Source organism: Penicillium verrucosum (assembly GCF_028828655.1).
Source record: "Penicillium verrucosum strain IBT 35672 chromosome Unknown utg000003l_segment0_segment0, whole genome shotgun sequence".
Taxonomy (NCBI): domain Eukaryota; kingdom Fungi; phylum Ascomycota; class Eurotiomycetes; order Eurotiales; family Aspergillaceae; genus Penicillium; species Penicillium verrucosum.
Window position 1 is genome coordinate 2,109,914 of NW_026643212.1, and position 26,085 is coordinate 2,135,998.

Below are 26,085 nucleotides of genomic sequence, written 5' to 3' on the forward strand. Positions count from 1 at the left end.
GTGAAATAGCGAATGGCAATTGGTTTGATTGGATCAATTGAAATGGAGCCATGAATAACGGGGGAGGGGGAAAAACGGCCAATGATAGATTGCTGCACATATTGGGTGGCGGGGAAAAGCCTTTTCCCCGGCTTAGGGAGAAGCGTGCTTCGTAGCCGCTGTGAGGTCTCCGTTGGCCACTCACTGCCGGGGAATTTATCGGTTATCATTCATAATAGCCGTAGTCTTTTTATTGACCTCTGTACTCCGTAGAGTTTCCTGCGTGCCGTGACTAGTTCCCCTTGCGGTATGGGTGGTTGTTAGTGGGAAATCATTCAGCCCGGCAGATGTGCTTTAGTGGCGTAGAGTTGACAATGAAGCATCGAATTTGCGGCTAAGCCAATGATCATCTCATGGATTATGTTTACCTAAATCAACAAATCCATGATGCAATTACAGTCATTTCCCTATTAAGGTAGGCAATGACATTGGTTGAGGAGAGTAGGAGAGGTGGAAGAACAAATTATTTCTCAATCCGGCGGCTCATCGCTTTTTCACAGAGTCCACTACGTCTACATCGTCCATACTAGTTTCCCTATACTAATTCTTCAACTTTCCCCATTCGTTTTATGCCTACCTATTGTCGTTTCCGGCTCACTAGGTAAAGTTGAGCACGCCCCTATCCACCCTAACCCACTCCGATTAACCTCGCTATATAAAGAATTTAATAATACATAATAAGCCCTTCAGATATAGATAGAACAACAGAATCTAACTAGCCAGTCTAACCAGTTGAGTCTTAACTTGTTCTCTAATAATGGACTAACATTACGATTGAAGTTGATAATCCCGTAAGAGGCACATGTGTAGGAAAGACGTAGTTATTTAGTTAATTTAATCTGTTTATCTCCATGTTCTATATTTGAAAAGTCACAGCTACTTTTCCTTACTACCTCGATGCTCATCGGATGTGGCGTATACTCAACTTCCGGTTAACCAAGCCTTCCTTCGACAAAACATTTCTTCGTCTAGATTTCTTCAGTGTTGAGATATCCCAAAGTACACATCAATTATCTCTCAAGAATTAGGGACATCTTGGTCATATAAATTTTTACAAAATGAAGAATCAAGCGGTCTAACCGTACGATGAACTTGTCTAGCCGTGTTCCAGCCAAAGAAGCCAGCCGTTTCCCAGTCAATTTGAGCCCCACGATCTTGTCACTGTGCATCAAGCTCATGTCGTGTTTCTTCGTCAAATATTCAAATCTAACCCGAAGCAATTATGTCAGTGACGGCTTAATTTGCCCAGCGGTCAACATGCGGACAGCTGCGAATTGACGATGTACGATGCAGTCCAAGCGAGGCCGGGGTTGTGCTCAAGCCCTTTTGCTTCATCCTGTTGCTTCAGCCTAAGCAATTGTGAGTTTATTCTTTTTCCATAATGTTCTCGTAAGCAAATTTGGAATGCAGCCCAGAATAACTGCCTCGGTTCAACCTTTCCCCGAACTAAAATATATTGAAGTCTGACTTTTGTAAAAGCGGCAGCAGCTAACCTAAAAAGGGAAAGCCCCACCCGGCAGAGGGAATATCCATTGTACCTCGCACGTATAGTGAGACTAAGTATTTTCCGTCTGAATTTCGAATTTCCTCTTATAACATTATAACATCTCCCTCCCCAAGATCTGCATATCCAAGCAGATTATTATAGACAATTCATCATGTCCGTCACAGAAATCAACCAAACACCACCAGAAGAGCCCATCGCCATCCCCTCCAACCGCGATGGCGTAGCCTATCTGTACGGCCACCCTCTTCTGAACTCTCTCTCCCCACCTCTACACCAGACAGTCTACAATGCGCTCGGTCTCAACTGGACCCAACTCCCCCTATCCAGTGTGTGTGGCACATCAGAGACATACCCTCCCCCGTACACACGGTCGCCACCGATTGAGAAATATCTAGCATCGATCAAGTCCAATCCCAAGTTCGTCGGCTCGTCCGTAACGATGCCTCACAAGGTCGCAATCATGCCATACCTGGACGATCTCACCGAGCACGCCCGCCAAGCCGGCGCCTGCAACACCATATTCCTCCGCGACGACCCAACAACCGGTCAGCGGCAGTACGTCGGCACCAACACTGACTGCGACGGCATCCGGGAAGCCCTCACACAGAACGCACCTGACCCATCACGCTTCCGCGGCCGGCCTGCGCTCATCATCGGCGGTGGCGGCACTGCCCGCACCGCCATCTACGTTATGCGCCGCTGGCTCGGCTCCAGTCGCATCTATGTCGTCAACCGCGATGCCGCAGAGGTCGCCGCCATCCTCGAGGAAGACCATTTCCGCAATCCTGACCCCAATGCCCAGGCTCCTCTTATCCCCGTCACCGATCCCGCTGAGGCTGCCCGTCTCGAGTCCCCCGCGGCTATCGTCTCCGGTATTCCCAACTACCCCCCGAAGTCTCCTGAAGAACTGCGCGCTCGTGCCATTATCCAGGCTTTCTTGGGTACTGCTGTCGATGCGGATAAGCAGCAGGGTGTCATTCTGGAAATGTGCTACCACCCCACGCCCTGGACTGAGATCGCTCACCTGGCTTCTGCTGGTGGGTGGAAGGTCATCCTCGGCTCTGAGGCTCTGATCTGGCAGGGTCTGGAGCAAGCCCGTCTTTGGACTGGAAAGGATGTTATCGGTACCCCTGGTCTTGTGCAGGAGGTTAAGGATCTTGTTGCTAAGACCATTGCGGAACGGGGATCTGCGAAGTCTAGCCTGTGATTACATTTTTTACGATAATGTTTCGATTATGTTTTAATCATTGTATAGAGCGCAGATTAGTCGCTAGTTGCATTGTCTATATATAAATGGATGGCGTCTTTGATTTTGACATACATTTCGCTTTGCATCCACCATCAAGTCAATATGTAAATATGAGACATCGCAGTATAAATAGAACCAAACCGTCATGAAACCATTCAGGCTCCAGGGCGTGAATATTCCAGGTTACGGACTCGGCGCCAGACTTCCCGTACTGTTCGCTCTTGTGTTTCACGGCCTGTCTCAGTAGCGGATGGGCCAGCGGGTCTGAAATGCCATTAATTAGCAAAATCAGACATAAGGGAAACAATTCAAACTTACCTAATAGCCAAGTACAATCTGCTGCCGAGTCGAACATCCTCGATGGGCGCCGAATCCACATCCTCTGGAGGGTTAGCAGTAGTCATAAGTCCACCAGCCTCCAACAGAATAGCGGCACCAGCAGCGATATCCCTGTAATAGTCAGCATCAAAATACTGACTGGGATATAAAAAAGCAAAATTTACCATTCCCAGCAACCTCCTTCCCACCAAATATCAAAAGATCCCATAGCAACATACGCGAGGTCAAGCGTCGCGCTGCCCAAACTGCGCATACCATGCACCATACCACCTCTCCCATTCCGACTACCCACCTCCGCAGCCATATTAACAAAACTCTCAATCTTGCGCTGCATATTTCCATCTGGAATATCGCGACGATCTTTACCCCATTCGCAAGAAAAGATACATTGTGAAGGGGCATTGGCAGGCATAGGCGGGGTTGGGTTGTGGATGAGCGGAAGGCGGCGAGTTTCGTTTAGCCAGGCCCCGCGCCCGCTGCAGGAAGACCAGAGTTGATCAGTGAAGGGGGCATAGATTACGCCAATTATTGGCTTGTGTTCCACGATGAAGCCGATTGAGACACAGAACATGGGGAAAATATGCGTGTAGTTTACGGTTCCTGGGGGTGGGTGGGGTTATTAGTTGGGTTTCTTGCGACGCCAGTTTGGAACCATGAACAGTCCAATCGGTCATGGTGCTGAAGGTTCTGATTTACCGTCTAATGGGTCGATGCACCATGTTGGTTGTTCGTCAATGAGGTAATCACGCGATTGGCCTTTGGCATATGCCTCCTCGCCGAGAAATCTAGAGATCTGTTAGTTTTCTTGTCAGTGAGTGTATTGTAGTAAAAATACTAACTTGTGAGATGGGTATCTTGTCTCGAGGGCACTCCGAATGAATACTTCGACGTCTGTCAAGTAAAACTATTAGCAACAATGTCTGATATGTCTTAGTTATCAGCTGCGCGCCCTTACCTTCGTCAGTCTGGGTCACAATGTCTACTGCATTTTCTTTCTCCTCGAAGGCGTTGGAGGAGCCATTTGCACCTGAGATCCGCTGCTCGACGCGCTCCATGAGCATCTTGCCTGCCTTGCGGGCCAGTTCTATTGAGAAAACGTATATCTCATCCAGCTCATCTTGAGAGAAGGGTCCAACGGCCATGGTGTAAAGGGTTAATGGGGATGGTATGTCAATATGTCAATATAGGGAAATGCAAGGAAATATCCCAATGTTGAAGAGGTAGGTTAATTCCTTTTGAGTCATCCGGTGAAAATTGGAGGTTCAAAAATAACCGCCACTAGCCGACGGGAGTTTCGAGGTTCCAAAGTTGTGGTTGTTGAGATGTTTCCCCACTTTGTGTTTCTATTAGGGATGTTATACTATGTAAGAACCCTACAATGTGTCCTCAGATGTTCTTTTTAGATGCGATGTCTTAGATATATACAAAGGTGGTAAAGAGCATAAACTGTGCAGAGGCCTTTTCTATTTGTAACTTTTGACACCCTTAGATTGTTCATTTTTGCAAAGCCAAGCCTATAGAATTGGGATTGCTGAGAATGATGGCGCGGAAATGGCAGATTACACGTTCATACCACCGTCACTGGAACACCTAGCAAGAGACCAAGGTCTGTTTCGGTCTAGGCGAAGAGGTACTGCGGAATTTTATGAGCCCACATGTATTGCGATAGTTTGGGCGAGAGGATGTGCCTGTCGAATTCGGCCTTCAACTTTTCGATTGCAATGATTTGCTGGGTTGGAGTATCGTCTAAGAAATCTAGACCGTTTTTGTTGTGGAAGCTGACAAGAAGGATGCATTGCTCTCCTAACTAACTATGTAAAGCCATAAAGGGCAGTTAGGGTATAAAGGACCAGCGGCCCATGCAAACCCCGATGGTCACAAAATGCACGTAATAATCGATATCATGGACGTTCCAAGGTTCCTTCCAAACGGCAGGCTCTGGCCCACATTCAGTCTCCGACCACCGACGCAGCCGCTCCAAACAAGACCAAGGTAAAGTGGACGTCTGGGACAGACCCCGTCCGAGTCTCCGTCGGGTAGTTCAGACCCGACATCATCAGTGAATGCGAAAGATCAAATATTCCACAAGGCTTACTCCCTCAGAGAAGGCCTGAAGATCTTAAACAGTCCCCAAGCCCAGGGAATTCTATGCGCAGCTAACGAACTAGCCGACAAATCGCACCGACGATAATAGTATGGACGCTGGTCTCCTTTCCCGCTGGGAAAGCAAGCCGGAAATCACCAGGTTCGCCCTGCGCTCGGCCCTATATCGTGTCCGTCTACGTGTACCATCACCTCCGCCACCCCCCACAAACTGACCACCGACGGCATGGCGAATTGTCAGGCACGGCAGTGCAAGGAGGCTGGTTGACGGACATAGAGGCGTAGATAGCTTGATTGGCAGGCACCAGGTCCCCCACAGGTTGATCGACGGCCGTAGTGTCACTGGGCAATGTCACCACCCGATGCAATTGATCATCATGCATAAGAGCAGGTGGCGATATTCAAGTCGGTTGTCCATCCATTTGCTGTAACCTGTCTTGTATCGCTTCGTGGTCATTATTTCCTTCGTCATCTTTGTACTCTTGAAGCACAATGCTCCGCATAACACGCCGGGGTGCGCGACGGCCAGTGAACAGCTCGAACTGAGCGAAACCTTGCTCGGGCAGAACATCAAGGCCATCCAGGGCTACCCAACCACGATGGGATAGAGCTCGTGTTTGTTTCATGAGAGGGGTATTGAGGGGCTTGTATGCCAGCTATAAACATTGGTTAGGAATAAAAGGTCATCTTTTCAGACTGGTAAAAAGAGATATGTAAACTTACATCAACAACGACGCCACCTGTCGGGCTTTCTAGCCACTGTGCTGGCAGACGGAAGTTGGGTGCTGGCTCGCCGCCAATACTATGGGCCGGAATTCCCGAGACAACAATCGTGGGCTGTTTGAAATCTACCGGCCAGGGATCGGATAATGAAGCAATAATGCGAACTGTGGGACGGCCAGACCCGCCGGCCTCTTTTGAGTGGAGATCTTGTCGGTTGTAGTGGTGGGCCAGTCTCTCCGCATTGGCCAGTGTACGGTTGTAGACAAAGATATTTTGTACACCAAGATGGATCATGGAGTAAATTGCAGCGCGGGCCATCCCGCCAGATCCTATGACAAGGCCTGTGGATGACAAGCGAACCGCATTTGCCGGAGACAAGCCGCGCCGAATACAATTGCAGATGCCGATCCAATCGGTGTTGTCACCATGAAGGCCCTTGATAGGGCCAGCACGGCTCTTTTGAAGAAAGATTGAAGATTCTTGAAGACGGGTGTCATCCAGGTCATAGAGGTTGCGAATTGGGATGAGGGTATTGACGGCACCGATAGCTCGGGCATGCGCAGACATTGAGTGGAGAAGAGGAATACACTCTGTTTTGTACGGAAGGCTGACACTTGATCCACCGAAATATTGATTTTCCACAAGGTCATTTAGCCCTCGCAGAGTAGGTGATTGGTGAATAGAGTAATTGTGCGGCAAACCACATACTCTAAAAGCAGTGTTGTGCATCGCAGGCGACATACTATATGTTGTGTTGGCGCCAAAGACGAAAAATTGCATCGGGTCCAAGGCAAATGAGCTATAAAGCGCGTTCTGCACTTCGTGGGCTGTGATGTATGATCGTAGATGAGTTGGAACTTCTGTTACTAGGGACGGATGTGTGACTGGGGAGAGGATAGGGTTGAAGCAACGAGATATGCGACCAAGAGGACCGGTATTATAGGCGATCAGAGAAAGACCAGCAACAGGCAGGCTTTGGATGCGATGGCGAAATCTTTGCACCGCGAGGTTGTCTTCAGGTGTCTCAGCTGGTTGGCACACTCGGACTATATCGCACCCAAGGCTCTTGGCCCGCTCATAAACTTTCATATACTCATCGCCATCCCAGCCCCCCGGCAGAGGATGGAAGGCTTCGAAATGTCCAATGATCCTGGTTCGCCCACTTGCAAAGATGATCTGGGAAATAATATTGTCATCACGAGTGAGGTCTACGGTGAGGAAACCGGTAGAGAGCCGCAGGCCATGTCGGACGAGGTTTAAGTAGGCTTCATCGGTACATCTCACGGGAACCTGACTAGGAGACAGAGATCCTGTAGAGGTGGTATAGCTCTCCACGTGGTAAATCAACGGCACAATGATGTTGCGGCGAATCAGTGCTACCGCCTGGCTGATACTGTCCGCAAGACTTGAGCTGAGGCCTGGCTGGCCAGGAGAGCCCGTTACGTCGACTGCCAGTTCGAAGGCATCGGCAGTGAATTCCAGCTGCTCAATATCCACGCCCCTCTCACACACCTTGGAAAACGGCACTGAGACTGCCGATGTGTACATACGAGATTCCACAGGCAACAGCGACAGCGGGAAAGATGCATGCTGGCTGTTAAGTTCTACAATGTCACCGGTGATAAAGGCAATGAAGCGGAGAAAGTCACGCTGAACTCGTTTCAGCGTTAAAAACGGAATAGGAGTATGTGGCCTAGGCTCTGTTCGGTGCGTCGGTGGTGAATTGTCGCCGCTATCATTGGATAGATCCTCACTTCTGGCCTCTGACAGATTGAAAAACTCCAGGTTCGAACATCCTCGATATATCGGGCCTGATAATTCAAGGAAATGTCGCACCTTTTGCGTATCCCACGCTTTGAGATACGACTGGATGCTCTCAGGATCTCGAATAACATGAATAACCGGATGTGTCTGCGCAAATTCCCTAAGAAGTCTTTGGCCGTTGCGTTCCATCGACCCGGCCCCACACGCAATCACACATCCCTCTTGGTTATCTGCCAGCATCGATTCAAACACCCGCGCCTCTTGTTGCCGGTAGACGGATCCATCATTTTCCTTTTTGAACACAGCACGGGAATATCCCACACTCTGTTGGAAATAGCGGTCTGCATCGATCAATCGTCGTCCAGATGTCGCCGCGAGGATGACCGCCAGACTTGACTTTCCTGTGCCACGGATTCCAATCAATACGACGGATGCCTTCGGGCTGAAGGCGCGTGGCGTTTGAAGATGACCATTTTCAAACAGTACTGGGGATCCACGGTTCGATTGTAATTCTTTTAGCGAGGGCAGACGCGACTCTCCGAATGCTTCTCTATATTCACTCAATTGACTAGAAGAAGGTCGGGATGAAAGCTGGACAGTGGGAGAGAGTCCGACGCCCGAGCTGTACTTCCGAGGCCCATTGTCCGAAGCCTCGACCTCGTGGAGCTTGCGTTTCGGTGGGCGTACCAACATGGACATGGCGCATCAAGGGACCCACGTGTGGGAATGAGATCAGGAGCAGGGTAGCTGAAGACCCATTACCACGGATAGAAATGCGGGATGAAGGACCTCGGTAGGGTATTAAGATATACGTTATGAGGATCCGGGGATTCTGGAGGAAATGAACCGATATGGTAAGCAGGATTCCCCAAGTTTTGCGGGGGGAAAAGAAGATTCTTGATAATCGCGCGTGTCCGATACGTTACTATTACATAAGGCGGACGAGCACTCACCCGGCACTTTCGGTTTTCCTCTTCCCCGCGGGGGATTTGCGCTCAGATGCGAGTGCAAAACAGCTGGGGAAATTATCGAAATTACTGTGGCTTAGTCTGCATTGTGCCGCTAGTTTGCCCAAAAATGAGATTCAAATCCATGGCCTAAATCCCAGTCTCCAATCGATTACCTTTTACGAGACAGTGACTGGCTCGCCGCCAGCCGGGTATTCAACCTTCCCCGGAAGAACCCTATTGGGGCAAGCACCTTGCCTCGTGCTGCACCTAACCTCAACATCACGCTTCGGGCCCAACAACCCTCCCCGAAGACTCTAAGATACCTCCAGTGGGTCTCATTTTCATGGCGTAGTCGCCGGCTTGTCCGTGCAGTCGCCTATCGGCAAAAGATTCATCAATATCGCTTTGCGGGAGCATGCGCCCGAATCCTCCAAGTGGATCGCTTCCTCAATCACCATGAACGCTGAACACCGCCAGGCCACTGGCGCTAGTAGCAAATCCAAACGACGATGGGCCGAACCAGAAGATGACGGCAAGGCGACGGGGGAACCGAAGCGTCAGCGAGTCTCACGGGCTTGCGATAGTTGCCGGTTGAAAAAGGACAAATGTGATGGAAAACAGCCAGTGTGTTCGACTTGCGCAGCCCTCAGCCGACCCTGTACCTACAAGGCCAACCCGAAGAAGCGAGGCCTGCCCACCGGCTACATTCGCTCGCTGGAGTTACTCTGGGGGCTAGCATTCCAAAAGATCCAAGGCGGTGAAGAAGTCATGCGAGCATTAATGCGATCGATCAATCTCCCCAGTCACTTGGCTACAATGGGCAAGGAAGCAGAGGGGTCGGATGCATTGCTAGCTTCCTTTAAAAACAGCACAGTACTCAGAGACATTGAACGCATTCTGGTAGTGCTCGAACAGCCGGAGGAGGAAAGGGAGCGAAATCTCGAGGCATATGGCGAAGGGGAAACACCTCTGGATGTCGAAGCAATCCTTTCTTCGGCTGAAGCCCAGGAGTGGCGGATCCCAGAAGGCATGGAAGCTCACGAAACACCATTACCAGGAGTATCGCCGACTCGAACCGCTGTGAAAGATACCGGACCACGCCCGACTGCAGACTGCGGTAGTCAGACAACTACACCAGATGACCCACCCTCGTCCTCTTTCGCCTTCCCAACTAATCCTGATTACCCTCGATCGTTCTCCGTGAAACCCCCTCTTCAACTCCCCTACAACGCATGGCCCCTTTTTGATGTGTATTTCTCCTACACGCAGTGTTGGTTCCCAATACTCGAAAAACATGACATACTCCGCACCGCTTTTCAATATACCGAAGGCGATGTATACGCCTCGGTTTTAACCCCCGGGTCTGGGGAGCACGCGGCCTTGTGGGCTGTTCTCACTCTCGCCTCGCTCCAGGATGCTTCCATCTCAGCCTCCAGCGAAGTAGAAAATCAGCCTAGTGATCAGATGACACCATCACAAATGTATGCTACTGCCCGACAATTAATTCCGTCTGAGAGTGGCCCGCACGAACTCGGACACGTGCAAGCACTGTTGATCCTGGGTTTAGTCAAATTCGGACAGCAAGAATGGACTGGCTCCTGGATGCTTGTTGGTCAGGCTGTTCGAATTGCGCATATACTAAATCTCGATCTACATTCATATTCATCATCATCGAGAACCCCAGATCAAGAAAAGAAACTTGGTCGAGCAAAGCATGTGTTTTTTGGTTGCTTTGTTCTCGAGACCCTCATTGCGGAATCAACTTCACAATGCCCATCGCTGCGAAAGGCAGATTTATCCAGGATAGGCTCCATCAATGAGGATGGTCTTGAGGAATGGCATCCTTGGGAAGATCAAACTGGGTTACGCCCGGCCCAATCCTCACGGGCGTCTATGCAGCGCGGTCCCCTTCATGCGTTGAGCACTTTCAACCGCCTCGTCAACCTCGTGTCGATTTTGAATGATCTATGCTGTTGCAAACACGACCCGACAATATCTCGGTCGCAACTGGAGCAACTGGAGTTACAATTACAGCGCTGGATAACAGAATTACCAAAGAGCTATCGTCTCGATCTACAAAGTCGCCCCGGGAGACTGGCTTCTCCGCATATTTTCGGGTTAGAGATGACATATGAAAGTGTCGTCATTTCTCTCAGCTCTCAAATTGCCATTCGTGAATATGATCAGAACATACCTGAGCCTCCTCACAAAATCCGTGCTACAGAAAGCTCGAAAAGACTTTTGCAATTGCTTCAGGCCTATATGGAAACTTACAGCTTTTCAGCCACGGCACCAACCTTCGGTGTGATGCTTCGATTTGGCATTCCGCGATCCATTTCTAGGGACCTCCCGTCAGTCCTTGATATGAGTTTACGAAATACCATCCACAATCTTTCCTCGAAACTCTCTATGTTGTGGACTATGCCAAATCAACAAACCGCTGGTCGAAATGTATCACAGAGATCTCAACTACCGGGTACTTCCCCTGCGCTCTCACAGCACATCGATGCCTCTGCCGGTGGAAACATGGCAATCCCATCATCGCTTTCAATAGCCACGCCTTCGCATATTCTTCCTACCACACATGCCACACATGGGCCCCGGAATACTACACATTATGCGGCTGTCCCTAACAACGCATTCCTCTCCACGCCTTGGCTTAGAACCACACAACACATCGAAGATGTATCTCTTCTCCGCACGCCGTCATCCCTAACCTCCGTTGGGGGCGCTTCTGAGGTTCCCGCACTACAGGGCCATTTGGATGGTTCTCTTAGCAATGGGCTTCCCCATCCTACATCAGTGGCTAACGAATCCCATAACGGTCCCGGAATTCTCGCCGATCTTTCGCCATCATACCACCAAACCGCACAATACCACCCAACGGGACACCATGACCCATCAGTCAATATGGGCACATTTGTTGACATGGATGGTTATGCGCGTCCACGGAGGCAACGAATTGCTCCTGATCTCGATGCATTATTTGATGAGCTCGCGTCATTAGATGGTGCAGAAAAGTAAGAATCTATCTCCTTTTTCTTTACATATTGACTGACCTTAACCCTCTATAGAGCCGACAATCAACCGGAGTTTATGCAGAACCTAGGTTTTGTCTCTGATGTGGGCATTCCTGAGCTCTACTCGTTCTCCGGTCAGATCGAGCCTTTCTTGCTGGCACAGACCCAGCAGCTACCCAATAACGGCAGTCCCTCTGGTATGCGACGAGAATCGGGGCCTCTTAACATGTCGGGAACCCCCAAGTGATGATGACCGGTAGCATCATTCCATTTTGATTATATGAGTGCCGTGGGAACACCCTGTCGCCGCTGGTCGGCCTCATCGGCCTCTCGGTCCACAGTCCACCTAGCCCCTGGGGAGTAAGGGCTATACATCTAGTCCCTGGCTGCTATATTATATTGTATATTTGAACCCTCAAAAGGGGTCCCAATTTCTTGTCTATGTGGTAATGCACTGCAAATCCCACAATACACAAAGCTACTCCAGGCCAGGCAACTGGTAATACAGGATACCTTCTATGACAGATATGAAATTACTGGTGTAGAATTCTATTTTTCAAAAGAATAAACCTCTACAGCAGAACTCTACCCACATAAATACATGAAAGATTTTCATAAAGAGTATCTACAATCAGCTGGATTCCCAACTCAATCACAGCGCAGCCTTAGCCTCCTTCTCCTTCTCCTCGAAATTAACACAAACATGCTCAACAGCAACCTTATACCCATAAACACCAAGACCAACAATAATGCCCGCAGCCTTATCACTGAAGTACGAGTGGTGTCTCCAAGGCTCACGCGCATGGACATTGCTCACATGGAGCTCAATAAAGGGAATAGCGACACCGAGCAAGGCGTCACGGATCGCAACGGAGGTATGCGTGTAGGCACCCGGGTTGATAATGATACCATCGACCTTGCCACGCGCCGCCTGGATGCGATCCACGATCGCGCCTTCGTGGTTCGACTGGAAAGAATCAAGCACGGCACCATGACTGGCAGCGACCTCGCGACTGTTCAATTCTACGTCGCAGAGTGTTGTGTGTCCGTAGACGTGTGGCTCGCGTGTTCCTAGGAGGTTTAGGTTTGGGCCGTTGATTAGGAGGATGGATTTGCCCATTTTTTGTGGTTTTGATATCGGTCGGTTGGGGTGAGTTGGTGGTATTTGGGGGAGTGTGGAATTGAGATATTTAATATTGGGAGATGATATTAAAATGTAGACATCTAATAACTGGGTGCTCGTCAGATATATTCTTTTTATACTCTTCTCCTTTGGTCTTGTTCTCTCCGCATTTTGCCCGGTCCGGCAGAGCGCTTTGCCGTGTACGTCGTGGATTTTGTGGGGACCGACCGGCATGAGGGTTTTGCGATGAGCGAATTTGCTCACGGTCATATTGTCTGTTGTTTCATATTTTTCCAATGTTTTAGTTGAAGTGAATTATTCATGTGGGAACAATAAAGGACACAAAATCGGCCAACTGTTTTTGCTGTCTGTTGTAGATGTCACACATTGAATAAGCAGAACGTGAATCTGGCTCACATTGGCCAGGGGTCCAGGTGAAGTCGCTGAGAGAACGGCATGCCCTGCCAAAGCAGAAACATCACGCATGCCATGGCACTGGCTATTGACATCCCCGGGTTTCCCGGATTTCCCTTAGTCCGCACATCAGTGAAGGTTTAATGACATCCTTTTTCACAAGTCTTGGGAGGAACATCATTGGCTTGACTACAGGAGCTTTATATATAAGTAATATGGAAAGAGAAGCAGGATGTTTGTATTCTCTACAACCCAGACTAACGAAATATAAACAATGAACAATAAAACCCCCCACATCAAGCCTTATCGAGAGCTTTGTATATCTCAGCCTCAATTGTTCCCCATAGCCCAAGTACCTTAGCATCCGCAAACGGCAGGATTTGTGTGCAAACAAACCCCGCAACACCCTTCTCCCTGTCCGCCCACCACCATAAATTCGCCAGCCCAGTCCAGTGCCCTGTGCTATTCGACCGCCCAGTTGCACCGCCATTGCTCAGCATAAATGTGAGGCCCCAACCTTGTGGTGGGCTCCCAGAAACAGGGTATAACTCAGGAATGGGGTTGGTTAGGTCCGGCTTTGCATCTGGGATGCTTTGACGGCTGTAATTGGGGAACCGGGGAATTTGATTAGAGAACATTTCGTCCACAGTCTCTTTTTGAAGCAACTTGCTGCCTGTCCTAGGGCACGTCCCATCATTTAACAGCACAGCGAGGACCTCTGCGGACACAAGTCAGCGTATGGAATATCGACAGATTCTCGGAGCTACTCCCGACTCACTGCAATATTCCTGCGGCTTGGCAAATATACCCGCACCACCGCTGTTAAATACTCTAGCGACTTCAGCGTCGTCCTCCAGATCAACAACTAGAGGCGCTCGAAGGAGATGGTCTCGAGGCCTTAGTGTGCCATCTAGGTTTCGGTGATTCATGTATGCCAGCCTCTGGCGCATGTCATGGCTCGGGATCATGGACATTTCCTTGATTCCAAGAGGCAGGAAGACATTCTTTTGCAGGTAGTCGTTGAGCGTCAAGCCAGTTGCGCGTTCCAGTGCGATCCCCGCCCAGTCGATACCAACCTGTTCTCATCAGCAATGCATTCACGATTCTGGATAAACGGTACTTACGCCATATTCCCAGCCTTCACCGGGCTGGAATAGCAGGGGCAGTTTCATATCCTCGATTCGCCCAGAGAACTCATCTGCTCCAACCGGGTACGACCACTGTCTCAATCTCTCATTGAAAAATGTATAGCCGAATCCGGCAGTATGGGTTAATAGCATACGCAGGGTAATACCATGCTTCTTCTCTTCAAAGCTCCCATCTGGTAGCAAAACTTTGAGACTCTTCAATTCCGGGCAAAGATCCTCTGTCTGTTCCGCATCATCTAGCTTAAGAACATCCTGCTCAACAAGTTGCATGCAGGCAACACCAACTAACATCTTCGTACAAGATGCAATCCAGAAGATGCTGTCTAAGGTCATGGGGTCATTGGATCCCGTACCTCGATTACCCGCGGAGTGGGCTAATAGTTCGTTGCCATCTTTCCCAACGACCACGACCGTGGTCCCGGGAATACCTGACGTTTGGTCTTCGCAGGCTTTGTCTATGATATCGCAGAGATGCGAATGCACCTGCGCATTTAAAGGCATGTCGTCGCCGCTGCCGCTGTTATGGAATAGAATAGGCGACTGTTATACTGTATCGACAAAAGGTCAGATACACTAAAAAGAACAGAGACCAACCAGGATCATGGGAGCGTGACTTATTTAATAGTTTCAAACAGCGGCGGGTTCCGTTTCCACTCATATGTGATACTGGGGATTTCCCCCAATTCTGCGGCCATGGCCAACTAATCTTTCAAAGTTCTTTGCGGAACCGCTTTGGATTGCTGAACCGAGTGCGGGGAAGTTTCCAAGATTGTCACAGCCGAAACTACCGGCGAGAGGGGGGTCCATCCTATCACAGCTGCAGTATAGGTACTTTGTGATGGCCCGTTGAGGAATACAAGGTCTCACCTGGGCATGTGACGTGTACCGCAGCTTCTTGTGGGAATAGCGACAATGCAGCTTTGAAGCGCTTCGGTTCTTCCGAAGAATCAGATTGTTATTCTTGCTCTACGGGATGAAAAACGACGCCATAAAAGTGAGGTTATAAGAAGGACATGAGAGTTGATGGCGGGAGGTCTCGGATAGACCTCAGGATAGCCCACAGACCCCATAGCCCAGACCAACCCAACCCACCAAATGGTCTGATTTTGGGGCCTATGCCTCGGCCCATCGGTGGATTATGGGCCCGGAGCATAGGACCATAGAAATAATGTAGGCCTATGATAGGGGCCCATTATGAACCAAACAATATAAATATCAATTTATCGTAGCTATATAATTAATGCATTTTTCCCTGGTTTTTTTAGGTATTCAAATTACCGCCTAAGCTATATATAAAGCTATACAGAGATCTTCTCTCTCTTTAGGAAGGAGATATTGATAGAGAGAAAGGTAGATTAGGAGATGTAAACAAGAGACTCTCGGATTCCAACCCATAATGGACTGAAGTTCCGGGTCCCAAAAGTCCACCCCACGTGGTACATGAAGGAGGGGTACCCTGCGGTTAACTTTATCATAGGCACCGAGTAGGATATTGTTGCCAGGATATGCTGACATCCGCAGTAAGACATGGACGAGGATACGTATAAGTAGGAGGAGGTGCCCGGGAAAGAAAGCTTTATGATATTCCAACAGTCAGTCTTATTATTTGGTTATAACAACAGCAGCACTTGATCATTTCAATATTTAATACAAACATCCTGTCAAAATGGGAAGCATAGGAGAGACGGTTCCCAGGCCGAAGAAGTATAACACTGAGCTCACCGACTACTCCGAAGTTCATGCCGACAAAACTGGGCCATATGCAGAGAATCTCGAGGTCGATGCTTTGGTAGTTGGTGCTGGTTTTGGTAAGCCCTTGTTCCAGGCTTCATTCACCAACAAGCTGACGAGGTAGCCGGCATCTTCATGCTCAAGACACTTCGTGATCGCGGCCTGAAGACGGTCATTTTCGAGGCCGGCAACGACACGGGTGGCACCTGGCGATGGAATTGCTACCCCGGCGCCGGCGTTGACTCCGAAGTCCCAGAGTACGAGTTCTCTTGGCCCGAGGTATATAACACATGGAACTGGCCGAACAACTACCCTAACTACCAAAACCTGCGAGATTACTTCGATCACGTTGACAAGGTAGTTGGCGTCAAGAAGGACTGCGCTTTCAACACCGTCGTCATTGGAGCTCAGTTTGATACGAACGAGGGAAGATGGAGTATTAAAACTGCAGATGGCCGGACGACCAAGGCCAAATACCTCGTCCTTGGAACCGGCTTTGTAAGTAATTACACCCCTCAGTCTAATTAATACCTACTAATAAACTGCATAGGCCGCTAAACGTTACATTCCCCCGTGGCCTGGCTTGGATAAATTCAAGGGTATCGTGCATCACTCATCCTTTTGGCCGGAGGAGGAAATCAACGTGAAAAGCAAGCGCTGTGCTATCATCGGCACCGGTGCCTCGGGTGTTCAAATCACGCAGGCTTGGGGCCCTGGGGCTGCTGAACTCAAGGTCTTCCAACGAACTCCTAACCTCGCCGTACCCATGCGCAAGAGAGACCTCACTGTTAAGGAACAGGAGCGCATCAAGCCCTACTACCCAGAGCTGTTCCGGTACCGTGAGACCAACTTTGCCGGCTTCCTGTATGATTGGTGCGAGCGCAACACCTTTGACGACACACCCGAGGAACGCGAGGCATTCTATGAGAGCGTCTGGAAGGAGGGTGGCTTCCGCTATTGGGTTGCTCTGTACAAGGATAACTTGATCAACCCTGAGGCCAACAAAGAGTCGTACAATTTCTGGGCTAAGAAGACCCGTGATCGTATCGGTGACCCCGTTACGAGGGAGTTGCTTGCACCTCGGAAAATGCCGCATTATTTCGGTATCAAGCGGCCATGTCTTGAAAGGACTTACTACGAACAGTTCAATCGGGAATCGGTACACCTGGTTGACATCAATAATAACCCGATCAAGGAGTTCACCGAGACTGGTATCACCCTCGAGGACGGAACTCATCATGAACTTGATGTTATTGCTGTCGCGACTGGATTTGTAAGTCCTGTTTGATACACCACCAATATCACAATGTGCTGATATTCACAGGACGTTGTTACCGGCGTCATGACCCAGCTCGGCCTGAGGAGCATCGAAGGCGCCGAGCTCGAGAAGGAATGGATTCCAGGCGCAAAGACCTATCTCGGTACCACCGTCCGCGGCTACCCCAATATGTTCCACATATATGGCGCACACGGGCCGACTCTCCTCAGCAATGGCCCCACATCAGTCGCGGTCCAAGGCCGGTGGATTTCCGACGCCATTGCCAAGATTGAGGCCAATAACATCAAGTATATCAATCCCAAGATTGAGGCTGCTGATAAGTGGAAGAACCATGTCGTGGAGCTCAATAACAGGACTCTCTTCCCCACGACACAGTCGACGTACATGGGCGGCAGCATCCCTGGCAAGGTTTCTGAGCCAGTGTGCTACTCTGGTGGTATCCCCGCTTATGCCACGGAGATTCGGGCGGCCCTGGATAACTGGGAGGAAGGATTTGACGTTGTCAAGACGTGAGTGGAACTCAATGAATACCCCCCTGGAGCTAATGGTTGATTCCCTGACCACAGGTAAATATTACCGATAGTTAAGAAATCAATATTTGTTGCTTGGTATATACAAACATACTCTTTGGTTCTTTTTGGATGGAACATTAGTTATATATGTATTCCTAATTACTACGTAGTATCTGGGCATCTCAAAATACTCATGGTCCAATGGAAAATGACAAATTGTACTAGTATAAAATTGCTTCACCTCACCTAATACCATTTGTCAACTGGTAAATCACATAGTTTCCAGATTTGGCGAGTCTTGGCGTTCTGGAGCTGTAAAATCCCTCCACCTCGACGCTAACCCTATTTGCTATGAACACGGCGTTCGAATAATAATATCCCTGGATGGAACAACACTATGGGTGCCTCTCATGTCACTAAATTCCACAGACTCTGCACCTCATCAAGGCTATTGTTCGCGTCAAAAGTGGAACTCCTTCTAATTAAACACGCTTGAGGAATTACCACTCCATCCACCCCTGGGGGAACAGCTCTAGCTGCTGCCGCTAGCAGCGTGCGGATGCTTTAATATTACCTTGCACTGGCGCATTTCCGATTTTTCCTCCACGTCTCTTTCGCCATGTATGCACCCCCCCCCTTTCACTCCTCATCCACACAGTATCCTAAGGAATTCATTCCGTCTCCAGCCCTAAATAGCTTGTCTCGTCTCATTACCTCTTGTATATCGTGCCGTAGTCGCAAGGTCAAATGTGACTGCCGACAACCGCTATGTTTGGTTTGTGAGAGCGAGGCGATTATGCCTGTTCTTACGTGTCGAAGCAACCTGATGGAAATCCTACGGGGTTGCAATATGGAGAAACAACACTGTGGGATTCGCGCTGGACGGAGAGGAGAAGGACTATCTACTACATAAAGTACCAAGTGGGTGCTGGGCCTCAGGCACCCAGGCACCCAACACAACCTCAGTCGGCGGGACTGGTCTCGGAAGAGAGCCGTATCAAAACCTAAAAGTGCCCCTAATATCCCTTCATTCAGCCCGAACTAATCCTAGTTTTAACGTCTTAGCGATTTTATGGCACAAGCGAAAGAATATGAGGCATGGGGGTATAGTCGTTTGTCGCTAGACTCATCCACTGTCATGTCATGCACTATATATATCGGAACCTGGGTCTATCTGGGCGTAATGCTCAGATATATGGTCTTTTGGCCGAGTGTGTAACTCGCCAGTCCAGGGGCAGGTTGTAACATTTACTCCTAAATGTTTTCCTAGCTAATATCGACCAGATTTATAGAATTATCTATCGTCCGAGTTTAGCACATCGTTTTAACCTATTTGTTTATGTCTATTATTATCTAGATAGCGACCAAACCGGTTAAAGTTCTGCTAGACATGCCTAAGGCGTCAACCTGCGAATACCCTCATGATATATAGTAACACCCGAGCACTTTATAACTAGAGTTTATATAGTCTCGGTACCTTAGGTAAATAAGCCTTAGCTTCGCTAAGGATCTGATCACTAAGCGTATAACAAACTTATTAAGTAAACGGGGACTTGGCGGACTATGCAATTAGTATTGCCTAACTAACTAGTTATAGGCCGCAGCTAGTACAACGAATAGAAATCATGCGATCCTTACAGAATCTCAATGTTGAGTATTGCTCCCTAATAATACTAGATCTAGTTTGAAGACATCACCCCTTGCTATGTAGAGAAACCCGACCGCAACATGGATAAATCAATGTCCTTTATATCCCGCGTAAACGGATTCTAGCGTCTGGCTTTGTGCACTCAACCAAACACTGAACTGTCTAGTCATTCGAGAGAGCCGTCAGCTTTTCCTGAGCCACCTCTCCGGCTCTTCCGTTGTCTTTCGATATTTCTATTCCGATAAGCGTAGTGGCAGTTACCCACACGGCATAGCTGAAGAATACCACAGCTGTTACTATTTTGGTCACCGTACACAGGGCGCCTTCGCACTCATTGGCTCCGGCCAAGAACTTAGCAAGGCAGATGAAAGCAGCCAGAGATACAAAAGAGACAAGCCAGTAGACTGTAAAGGAGGAGGGTTTGCTCAGTGCTAGGCAATGGTTAGCTCACAGCTTGTGTCAAAATAGTAGGTTAATGTACCTTTCGAGGGTGAAAGGGATATAAAGGCTAGGTAGCCGACAGCTATGAGTGAGAGGAACGAGGAGAATAACGCAAGTGTGATTTCCCACGGGACGTTTTCGAACGAAGTAAAGTATGAATGTGCAGCTTTTGATATTGCTTATGTTAGTCACAATCATTGCAAATCTGCAAAAACCCCTTTTATTGCTTACCGATACTCGAGAGCGCGAATGTAGCAACAGCATATATCGCTTGTGAAAGCCTTAAGGAAAAGAACACGCCAGGTGGTGCCATTGTAGGAAGCGCGGCAGAGCTATAGAAGATAACAGTGTAGGAGAATTAAGACGGATTTGTTAAAGCTCTTTAATACCACTAGAGAGGGTACTACTGGGTACGATTTATCACATAGAAGATGGTGGCAAATTCGAAGAATCAGGTTTCCACCTAACAATCCTTCTCGCTCACTTAGTCACTTAATGATAAGCTTTCTTGTCTTACTGTCAAGGAAGTGTACGTAGCCTTTGTGCAGATCATTTTGACCGACATTACAGTCAGAGTCCAACTAGAGGGTAAGCTTTGGGAATTTCCTCGGTGAAACATCATTCCTTCGAGCTTTGGAGCTTAAAATATTCGCTCATCGGCAGTATGTCAATTTATAATAATAATAGGGACGGCCCGTGTTAAATTCGGCTCCTTTCGACTTCCGTTATGTTGAACTCCCAGGCATGCATGCATGATTGTTTGCTGCAGACTGAGCCTTCTTTTGTTTGCTTTTGATAATTGTTTGCTATTTGTGAGCAATGTTCAGATGGTTTGCAGGGTATATAAACCCCTGCATAATTAGTTTTAGCAATTAAGAATCTTTCTCCTTCTTTTACCCACACTCAGTAGTAATCTTACATAGATTGCTCATCACGTTATATTAACGGTTTCTACCTAGCAATCCTTCTTACCCACTTAGTGATGTAGTAGATAAGCTTTCTAGTCGCCTTTGTGTAGATCATTTTCGCCCTCTAGGGCTAACTAATTAGCTTAGTTTTATGTTGTCTCATAATTGCTCCGCTACGGCTCGTAGCGTGAACGCAGGGGCCGCAGAAACCATACATTACAAGTGGGCCTTCGTCTTGGCCGATTGTCAGTATGGTCGCTTTTTTATAGAGCTAGTGAACATTGATATCTCGGGCTCTTGCTTGAACCATTCTTGCTCATGTCCTATGTACTAGTCTTTGGTATTATCAAGATAGTAATAATCATTTGTGGGAGAAAAGGGTCAGTGAAACAGCTCATCCGCCGGCTAACAACACTACTACATAGTTCTTAATGTCCTAGGCACGATGAGATAATAGCCATTTATCTTAACTACCTTCAAGCATCTCAGCTCTAGCTCTGCAAAAAGGCTTCCCTAGGTATACTCTCTCTATATATGTTAAAGTTACATTTAGTTATCAGGATAATTAATATATCTCAATGTCTCTTTTCCAGTCTAGAAGCCGCTGTATGCATTTGATTGATAACCATAAGGCACTATGCTCGTAGCGTATGACATAAGACGGAGACCGTAAGTAGTAACTAGTTAACTATGGCGTTCTCCCTTTAGGTGCTTAGATCGTCGGGTTCATTGTGGTCTTGCGTAAATCGGTCGCCCAGACTATCCTGCCTACGTCAAAGCGAGCATCACAGTAAACATAGTAGACTAGGTCCACTGCATGCACTTCCTACATGGAATATAGCGTGAAGATCTGCCGCACGGTGTTGCTCAGGGATGGGTCTAGAGGGTCTTTTACTAGTAGACCAGTGCTCTGCCATCATACACCGGTGCTCAAAGGATGATATTCCTGCTGCGGTGGAGTTACTGTATGAGCCATTCATCCCTCTGTCCTCACTTTACGATAATGCGTTTCGTTATCCATTACTCAAAACTATAGTACACTTGTATACACATATGTACCCTATGATGACAGTCATCAGCATATGCCTCTGAGAATTGTTAGCCAAATGACCACTGAACGTGGTGTCTCCATAGCATTATCGCAAAGGAATCTCACGGCATGATGTTCCCACGACACCTATCCAAGTTACAAAACAGTAAATTTCCATAGCTATATCTAGTAGTATCTTATTTGAAACATTCTCAGCCGAAGAAGTCTGAAGGATTGCCGCCATGGACTCGAGCGTTGCGCGGATAATCAGTATCCCGAGATATCCTTGCTCCGCAACAAAAGCATCTCCGAAGTACAGCGGAGAAAAGGAGAGATAACACCGAAGTCAATGGGACACTATCCCTTCACAAGAGATATAAAAAGGGGCCCGTTTCCTCCAGCCTGAAGAAAACCAACCAGCCCGGATCCTCAGACATCTTCAAGTCTAAATTGTCAACCTTCCACTCTCTTCCAATCCAATCCAATATCCAAGATGCAGTACAAGCTTCTCATTGCTCCTCTCATTGCTATGGCCATAGCCGCACCAACCCTTGAGGAAGTCAACGGCCACCTCGCTAAGCGTACCTGCTGGTCCCTTACCGGCGATAAGCTGAAGGTCTGCCAGCAAGTTTGCAAGGCTGCCTGTGTAAGTTCTTAGTAAGGGAATATATTCTAGGTTACAACTAACCCTTTTTCAAACAGACTGTCGGAACTGCAGATATTGCCAAGGAGGCTTGTGACAAGGCCTGCGACCTCGGTGTAAATCACCCCAGCTCTCTATCTATCTTATCAAATCACTGACCGTTTTAAATCTAGCCCCTGAAGGCTCGCGAAGCCGCACCTGAGGTCGAAGCTGATTCCTCTTTCGGAAACAAGGCTTGCAACATTGCGGTATGTTATTGAATGTGGCTAATGGCAACAATGATAGACTCTGTTCTCTAATCCTAATCGTCATAGTGCGATGTTACCTGTAACTCGACAGTCCTCGCTTTGGAGCAGAAGAAGTGCCTTGAAGTTTGCGTGAGTGTGCTTAATTTCCTTTTTCCGCCATCATCATTGCTAATTGGATTCAACACTTATAGAAGGGCAAGTGTAACAACTAAAATTCGAAATAGGTGGATCTACTTGGTGAAATGAGAAGCAAGGGTGACCCATATCGCGTGATCTGGAAATCATAGTCCAAGTTCTTATAGTTAGTTAACACTAGTATTGGCCTTTACTCTGTCGTCCAAATCCCGGTAGAAATTAATAGATTTGGGTTTTAACCCCTCTTATTTTTAACATATTGATTTTTCGCATCAACGAGTGGCGTGTCAGGTCTTATGTCTTTCACTTCCTAGGCCCATGTGATGAGAGTCAATTCACTTTGCTATGATTGCTATTGCGTTCAGCTACTGTTGATTTATGTCGGGGAGTACTAGCCAACCGCCGGAGTAGCAAGAAGTGGCGAAGACGGTCACTCACTTGGGACCTGTTTTGTAGCACCCGACGTTAAAGTGTTGTTGTGGCCTTAGGCCCCCTATTGGTGCCTCAGGCATTAACCCCTCGCGGTAGATAACTAGCAGTTTCCTCTCTCCATAGCAATCAACTCTCTTCCTCCTCACTTTCTAGGCCCTACATTCTGTAGACTGCCTAACAGTAAGTCTCCTATATGAAGGATCGATTCCGCAACCTCAACACTATATCCCTCAGTTCCATGGCCGAATAGCAGCAGCACAAGATGGGTCTTTGAGCCGGGCTGATTTAGCAGCTTGCCTGGTGGGTGTTTAGGTATCGCTCAAGAAGGATACGCCTGGGCACAACCAGTCAATTCCCAGCCTCCAATATTTCTGGAAGCCTCTTGCTATCAAGCACAGCCTATCCATTCTTTGCACCAGTCGATACCTCTGCAATGAGGTTTCTCCCATCCATTCCACGACTCCGTTCAACACATCTCACTGAACTCAGAATATAACGAGGAAGAGTGGATGTCAATACAGTTGAAATCTAGAACCGTGGACACCTATCCTCGCTTGGGCTACCTAAACTAGCTCCAATACAATTTAGTATAATTCAATTCAGATCCACTTCAGACTCAATTTAGATTCAATAGAATGTATTAATTTTATTAGCCTTATAATCTAGGTAGTATTCGGACATCTTTAAGCATCGTCAGGCTTCAATTAACAACAACAACATTTGTGGAGCCAAATTACTACGGGCAATATGAGCCAATGAGAGTTATGTTCCGGTTAGCGGAGAAGACCCACAAAGAGTCGGTGAAATATCTAAAAGGGCCGAGGAGCTATTCAGGTCGTCTTGAACTCCCATCTTGAATCAGACCAAGTTGGAGCTCTTTTTAGGTATATACGAAGTGGTAAAAGAAAGTATAGTTATTCTGTGCAAGAACATTGAGGAGATTATGTCGGCCGGTTTTTTCCGAGATTCATCACCCTGAGATCACTGATGGCTATATAAAGACCCTAAAATAGACTGGAACAGTAATTTGTGTCATCTAGTATATACCTAGGTAGACACCTCTACATCTAAATATTTGCTTGTTAATTTTTCCTATCACAATAGCTGAGATAGCGGAGAAGCAAGCAAGGCAGCTACGACCTTAGTCTCGATAGCAGCTTCCTTGAGGACCTACCTAGGTACCCCCTTTGATTAAAAGATACACATATCATAGAAAGTCGCAATTCTTTAATATTCTCCAAACCGAATCCTCTCACTTCGAGTCCTCGATTGATTTAAGCGAATTCCTCCTCTTTCACGCAAGTAAAGAGACCATCGAAAACAGTTTCGATCCTCGGAACGAAGACGAAAACCCTTCCATCTCAAAGCGTGGTACTTCATTCGATACAAAAGAACAACTTCTCCTAGTCACTATTTCTTCATTCCCACACTCTGTAGTAGCGGATATCGTGAACACTATGATTCGCGAGACCCTAGAACTAATGGGGTTGAAAAAATCTCTCCTCGGACTTCCGGGTATAATCATTAAAGGGGAGGATCGAGGAAAACAACCCGATTATAGCTAGATACCTAAAAGAAGAGTACCTAGTCAACCCCGCAAACCATCGGTTACTCTTAAAGTAACGTACTCAGAATCGGACTCGAAATTGAACTCTGATGTCCGATTTTAGTTGAACCCTGATGACGGCAATGCGAACATCTGCTTAACACTACAGATCAATAGGTCCCGGCCAGAAATCCGGATTAAAAAGTGGGAAAGGCAAAACAACAAAGCCCAGCGCTCCTAGGCTAGGTTACTAAACAAGGGGGACAGCTCAACGTGGCCACCCTCTCCTTATCCCCTCTAAAAGTCTTTTCCGTTTCTAGCCAACTTATCGAAGGATCTCGAGATCTTATAACAGCAACTGGAGAGAATCGCGACGACGATTTGGGACGAGCAGTGGGACTAGCAGAGCTGATAGATTTCATTTTCAACGCTATTGTTGATCTAGGATTATACACAGAGAGGTTCATTCATTCTGACCCGAATGGTTTATTTCCATCTATTCAACGTATTGATTGGAAGTAATAAGACACCTAAACAAGTCCGTTTCGCCTAATAAAACCGGCTTTAGAAATTACCTGTAACCAGCTATTAATTATAAACCCTTAGATATCCAAATGCAACTTTTAACCATCTTTAGTGATAGTGTCAATATATGCTCCGAGTGTACCTCTTTCTTAATACTTAAATGCTGTTGGACTCTGGAGAAAGTAAAGCTGGGGTAAGTCTCCTTCGGGCCCCTAGGTGTTAATAAATAGGGTATGCTGTAAATATATATACATAGGCATATCAACCACGGAGCATTGTTGAGGGATTTATAGTATTTCAGCAGGTCTGAGATTCTGTATATTCATCATATCATGCGAGGATATCCTTTTCATAAGATCCCACATCAAGTGAAGCATATTCAAGTCCAATGGCTGCAGGTATGAGAAATTCTCCTATGCAAATCATAAATCCTGCATGCCTCAAGTCTAGCGGTCTAGGCAAATCGGGACAAGACGCAATAAACGCTAAATCTAAATGCAGATTCAAATGAAAAGTCGAAGCTGGAATCATTGATATTAAGATTAAATGCCCACACTGTTTAGCTGAAAATGTAGTCCGTAGAAGTAATCGAAACTACCTCAGGTAGAAATCTGATAGCGTGGGGTAA

At 47.6% G+C, this 26,085-nt stretch overlaps 9 protein-coding genes across 9 annotated transcripts; 4 read left to right on the top strand and 5 right to left on the bottom strand.

Moving 5' to 3' along the window:
• Window positions 1–1,697: 1,697 nt before the first annotated feature.
• Window positions 1,698–2,753, top strand: N7516_008480 (shikimate dehydrogenase family protein; the record flags this gene model as incomplete). The annotated part of the gene is made up of 1 exon (XM_057221199.1): window positions 1,698–2,753. The coding sequence occupies one exon, from the start codon at window positions 1,698–1,700 to the stop codon at window positions 2,751–2,753; it is 1,056 nt and encodes a 351-aa protein (XP_057071471.1).
• A 197-nt stretch (window positions 2,754–2,950) lies between these two features.
• On the bottom strand, window positions 2,951–4,276 carry N7516_008481 (inositol monophosphatase family protein; the record flags this gene model as incomplete). Its single annotated transcript, XM_057221200.1, has 6 exons — window positions 2,951–3,059; window positions 3,114–3,245; window positions 3,299–3,734; window positions 3,831–3,919; window positions 3,974–4,025; window positions 4,090–4,276. The coding sequence occupies 6 exons, from the start codon at window positions 4,274–4,276 to the stop codon at window positions 2,951–2,953; spliced, it is 1,005 nt and encodes a 334-aa protein (XP_057071472.1).
• A 1,362-nt stretch (window positions 4,277–5,638) lies between these two features.
• On the bottom strand, window positions 5,639–8,423 carry N7516_008482 (putative quinate pathway repressor protein QutR; the record flags this gene model as incomplete). Its single annotated transcript, XM_057221201.1, has 2 exons — window positions 5,639–5,893; window positions 5,961–8,423. The coding sequence occupies 2 exons, from the start codon at window positions 8,421–8,423 to the stop codon at window positions 5,639–5,641; spliced, it is 2,718 nt and encodes a 905-aa protein (XP_057071473.1).
• A 707-nt stretch (window positions 8,424–9,130) lies between these two features.
• N7516_008483 (putative C6 transcription factor QutA) lies at window positions 9,131–11,941 on the top strand (the record flags this gene model as incomplete). The annotated part of the gene is made up of 2 exons (XM_057221202.1): window positions 9,131–11,694; window positions 11,749–11,941. The coding sequence occupies 2 exons, from the start codon at window positions 9,131–9,133 to the stop codon at window positions 11,939–11,941; spliced, it is 2,757 nt and encodes a 918-aa protein (XP_057071474.1).
• Window positions 11,942–12,346: 405 nt separating this feature from the next.
• On the bottom strand, window positions 12,347–12,814 carry N7516_008484 (type II 3-dehydroquinate dehydratase; the record flags this gene model as incomplete). The annotated part of the gene is made up of 1 exon (XM_057221203.1): window positions 12,347–12,814. One exon carries the CDS (start codon window positions 12,812–12,814, stop codon window positions 12,347–12,349), a length of 468 nt encoding a protein of 155 aa, XP_057071475.1.
• Window positions 12,815–13,527: 713 nt separating this feature from the next.
• N7516_008485 (serine hydrolase domain-containing protein) lies at window positions 13,528–15,254 on the bottom strand (the record flags this gene model as incomplete). Its single annotated transcript, XM_057221204.1, has 4 exons — window positions 13,528–13,949; window positions 14,010–14,307; window positions 14,356–14,896; window positions 15,247–15,254. 4 exons carry the CDS (start codon window positions 15,252–15,254, stop codon window positions 13,528–13,530), a joined length of 1,269 nt encoding a protein of 422 aa, XP_057071476.1.
• Window positions 15,255–16,045: 791 nt separating this feature from the next.
• Window positions 16,046–17,902, top strand: N7516_008486 (flavin-containing monooxygenase; the record flags this gene model as incomplete). Its single annotated transcript, XM_057221205.1, has 4 exons — window positions 16,046–16,187; window positions 16,235–16,608; window positions 16,661–17,383; window positions 17,435–17,902. The coding sequence occupies 4 exons, from the start codon at window positions 16,046–16,048 to the stop codon at window positions 17,900–17,902; spliced, it is 1,707 nt and encodes a 568-aa protein (XP_057071477.1).
• A 1,809-nt stretch (window positions 17,903–19,711) lies between these two features.
• Window positions 19,712–20,303, bottom strand: N7516_008487 (uncharacterized protein; the record flags this gene model as incomplete). Its single annotated transcript, XM_057221206.1, has 3 exons — window positions 19,712–19,980; window positions 20,031–20,156; window positions 20,222–20,303. 3 exons carry the CDS (start codon window positions 20,301–20,303, stop codon window positions 19,712–19,714), a joined length of 477 nt encoding a protein of 158 aa, XP_057071478.1.
• Window positions 20,304–22,421: 2,118 nt separating this feature from the next.
• On the top strand, window positions 22,422–23,031 carry N7516_008488 (uncharacterized protein; the record flags this gene model as incomplete). The annotated part of the gene is made up of 5 exons (XM_057221207.1): window positions 22,422–22,574; window positions 22,631–22,687; window positions 22,745–22,819; window positions 22,886–22,948; window positions 23,011–23,031. The coding sequence occupies 5 exons, from the start codon at window positions 22,422–22,424 to the stop codon at window positions 23,029–23,031; spliced, it is 369 nt and encodes a 122-aa protein (XP_057071479.1).
• Between the last annotated feature and the right edge of the window lie 3,054 nt (window positions 23,032–26,085).